This window comes from Austrofundulus limnaeus, unplaced genomic scaffold (assembly GCF_001266775.1).
Source record: "Austrofundulus limnaeus strain Quisiro unplaced genomic scaffold, Austrofundulus_limnaeus-1.0 Scaffold119, whole genome shotgun sequence".
NCBI classification, from domain to species: domain Eukaryota; kingdom Metazoa; phylum Chordata; class Actinopteri; order Cyprinodontiformes; family Rivulidae; genus Austrofundulus; species Austrofundulus limnaeus.
The window spans coordinates 1461729-1465784 of record NW_013952521.1 but is presented as its reverse complement, the minus strand read 5'-3'; the positions used below and the strand labels follow the sequence as shown (position 1 = coordinate 1465784).

The window sequence follows — 4056 nt, the reverse complement described above, 5'->3', positions numbered from 1 at the left end:
ATTTAATTCGGAATAAACAGCTTAAAGAAAGACGGTTTTACACTTGTGATTTTTTTTAGTGGACTTAAAATTAGTGGAACTTAATTTAGCCAAAAAGCTAACCTGCTAAATGAGAAGCTAGTTCCAGTATTAGCGGTTTAGCAGAACCGTGTACATTACTTTGTTGACCACCTCCACCCATATCGGACGAGCCTTCTCCAAGTCCTGAATTACAAATTAGGAATAAAAACAAGCAGATTTGGACACGTTTAGTTTCAACGTTGTACAATTTATTACTTTGAAATGCCTTTTTTTTTTCTTGAATTAAAACAAAAAATGAGCAGTTCCACTGAGAATCAGGTCAATAAATTAGTAAAAACAGTACTCGGTTCCCTTTCCTCCAGAAAAGTCCTGATGGTTCAGGTGCTTTTGTGTTTTTATCTTCAAACAGGAACATTTGAGTAAAAACTCACTTCCTGTTGGCAGCCTCGTCCCTCAGAAGACATCTGTCCACTTCTCTCAGTCATTAATGAAAATCATGAACCCGGAGGGAAATTTAGTGTTTATTTGTCCGACACATTTACATAAATGAGGAAGAGGAGGACGAAGGTTTCATCAGGCGGACGTATCAAACAGCTTCTCAATCATCTCCTCCACTTCCTCCGGTTGATATTTGAGATACTTCTCGGGGTTCTTGGTGAAGGAAATGTTCGCACACCTGAAGAAAACCGATCAGTTTTACTAAAACTGAAACCTGAACCTGGTCTTAATGATCGGGGGGGGGGGGGGTCTCACCTCTGCAGGAAGTTCCTGTAAGCATCAGAAACCACTTTCTTCTGCGCCTGGCGGATGAAGTCCCGCTGTTCTTTGTTGGGGATGGCCCAGCCCTTCTGGGTCTTACACAGCTCCTCCAAACCGTCGTTAAACCCCTGAAAGAGACGCGCCTGCTGCTGAAACCTGCTGCTGAAACCTGCCGCTCCAAACGTTTCGTTGTTTTATTTTAATGACTCACCTTGAATTTATCTTTGATCACCTGTCGCTCTTTATCTTTCAGCTGGAGGAAGAAAAGACTTGATTAAAACTACTCGACACGGGAGCATTTTACATGAGTGAGCCCAGGTAAAACCATCTGTGTGTTATTTCTGATGTTTTTGTGTAAATCCCATGTGTCAAACTCAAGGCCCGAGGGCCTAAAGTGGCCTGCCACAGCATTTAATGTGGCCCGCAAGAGCTTCAAAGATGTATTAATGTCTTTAAATAATCTGCTTTAAAATCAGCGCTGGCCATAAACTACATCTCCCATAATGCAAGTTGAATATTTCTTTACAGCATCACTCCTCTACGTGGAAGCACAGTTTGAAAGTAGCAAAATTCATTATGTAAAATCTCCATTTGAAGAGTTTGTAATTGCAAGATTTCTTCTTCTTCTTCTTCTTATCTTATTATTCTTTTTATTCCGCCACTTTTGGCAGCTTTTTGGAGGCCTTAACATTTTCAAAAACTCACCAAACTTGGCCAAAAGTTGTCCCCTGCGTGAAATAGCAAGATTTCATTGGAATCAAAAGTGGGCGTGGCCAAACGGCTCCACAGCGCCACCTAAAGTGAGATAAAGGAACTGGCAAGTCCTAGAGAGCTGAAATTCGGCACATAGGTAGAACTCCCCAAAATATTTTAAAAAGTCTCTTGGAGGTATGCCCTAAAACCAACAGGAAGTCGGCCATTTTGGGTCAAATGTCAAATTTTGGCCGATTTTTAATTTTGCTCACATCGAACTTTTGCAAACTCCTCCTAGGGATTTTGACCTATTGGCTTCAAACTTGGTCAGTATACTGATAAGTCCATTTCACTGGCTATTTTTGCTGCGGTTATAAGCTTTGAAGTGAGAATTTCTCACTTACATATCGTAAATTTAAAATGGACCACCACTGCAGTGGAAATTCCCTGTCGTGGCGTGGATCCGCCACTTAGGAATTAATATTTTGTTTAGTGGATTAGCTTTTTGACTAACTTTGAAAACCGTTAGCAGACTTTAAGGACCCCGCCCACCGTTTTGGATACAGACTGATAGTTGTCCCATCGGTTAGGGGCTAGCTGTTAATGTTAGCTTCTGCTAATTCTTACTTGTTTAGCATTAGTTTACACAACTTTTTTTTTACACATTTAGCTGTTTAGCATTAGTAAAGCTATATTTTTGTTAGCCAATTATGACTTTGTGAAGCTAACTTTTTTAGTGAAGCTAACTTTTTTAGTGAAGCTAACTTTTTTATTGAAGCTAACTTTTTTATTGAAGCTAACTTTTTTATTGAAGCTAGCTCTTTGGTTAAGACAAGCGGCTACTAACCACAACCCAACAGGGAGTAAAACTCTCTTACTTTTAATAGTATTTCTCGGTGGTGGGCAGCAATTATCTAAGTATTACTGTAGTTGCACTAACCCTAAAGCACTAACTCAACTATTTAGGTCCCCTAATTCTAAAGCACTAATATGATCCAGTTGACACATGAAACACTCTTCAGTCAACATGAAAAAATATTTACTGTGTGCAGAATGTTGACACTTAGTGCTCTTGGCGGGCCAAATGGGAGTCACCTGCAGGGCGCATTTGGCCCGCGGGCCTTGATTTTGACACATGTGACCTTGTAGATAAGTGACACACATATGAACACAATGTGTGACAGCTTTCACCCTCAGCTGGTAACAATAACATTGATTAATCGCATTTAAAGACCTCAGTTAGTGCTTCTAAATTTAGCCCATAAATGTAGCAAGTGCTAATCCACTAATGAATTAAAAAACAGCAAAAGCCCTAAAGCACTAATCAGGAAATTAGTTCCCCTATTAGTGCTTTAGTGGAACTGTGCCCACCACTGGTATTTCTGTATTATTTCTTTCACCTTTAGTACACACAGTACTTTTCAGTGTTTATAAGAGGATGTGTTAAAATGCTGTTACTATGCAGGAAATACCAGGTAGAGCTCAGTGTTTGTTAGCGCTGCTCATTCGTAGCGATGAGACGAGCAACACGTTGTCTCTTGGTGAAAGTTTCAGTATCAGTTCTGAAAGGTTTGATCAACTCAGTTTCAGTAAACTCAGAGATTTAAGCCGTCGGTGCGACAGCTCACACAGACGTGTTCTGATCCACACTCTGCCACCACACTGAATATGAACTCCTGACCTTGGCGCCGGGCTGCAGGACGGGCATGTTCCTGTCCGTCAGATGTTCGGTGACCTTCAGCCAGCTGCAGCAGAAACAAAAAACAGCTTCAGCTCAAATAAAACCACACAGGACCTGTCTGAGTCTGAGTCAGGTTTGACAGACAGGTCGGTGCAGCAGTCCAGTCTAGTTTTTATCATTTAAGGCTTATTAACCAGATCAAGCCCCTGAGAGGGTCATTCATGCTTTCTTCCTCTCTAAACTGGATGACTGCAGCTGTCTTTATAGTGGACTGACCAGTCTCTCCTCCATCTTCAGCTGGTTCAAAATTCAGCAGCTTGTTTATTAACAGAGACGAGACGTGAGCTCTTTACCTTTTAGTGTTCTTCACTGGCTGCCTCTTCCTTTAGGGACTGTTTTTAAGATTTCACTCTTGGTTTTTACTTTTAAAAAAAAGTCTGAAGTCTGGGGTAAAGCTTGCAGAGCAATTACAAATCCAATCTTTGTTTTACAGAAAAGAGCCGAAAGAATTAACCCGAGAAAAAAATTACATCCATCCATCTAATACATTATTTTGCAAACTGAAAATTTTAAAATTCTATAATTTGGTTGACTATAATATTTTATCATTTATGTACAAGACTCAAAGAAACGTATTACCTTCCAACATTCAGGCAAACTTTGTTAAGAGATACAGTTATTATTTTAAGGGGATAGAAATGTTTGTGAAGCCATATTTTCATATTGTTTGAGCAAAAAATGTACTTTAATTCAGGGTACAGGATTGTGGAATGGTTTGGAAGATGATCTTAAAAATGCCAAATCTACAGTATATACTACAGCGGGTAAAATAAGTATTGAACACGTCACCATTTTTCTCAGTAAATATATTACTAGAGGTGCTAATGACATGAAATTTTCAC

General features: G+C 39.7%; 1 protein-coding gene across 5 annotated transcripts in view; it reads right to left on the bottom strand.

The window, feature by feature from the left end:
• Positions 1-247: 247 nt before the first annotated feature.
• The window catches only part of exoc7 (exocyst complex component 7), a 24316-nt gene continuing 20507 nt past the window's right edge, over positions 248-4056 (bottom strand). For all 5 annotated transcript variants that reach the window (XM_014014858.1, XM_014014860.1, XM_014014863.1 and 2 more), the window contains 4 exons: positions 3155-3218; positions 992-1033; positions 775-908; positions 248-697 (listed from right to left, as the gene is read on the bottom strand). In XM_014014858.1, coding sequence (XP_013870312.1) covers positions 595-697; positions 775-908; positions 992-1033; positions 3155-3218 — 343 coding nt within the window. In that variant the 3' untranslated portion in view covers positions 248-594. The remainder of the gene's footprint in view (positions 698-774; positions 909-991; positions 1034-3154; positions 3219-4056) is intronic.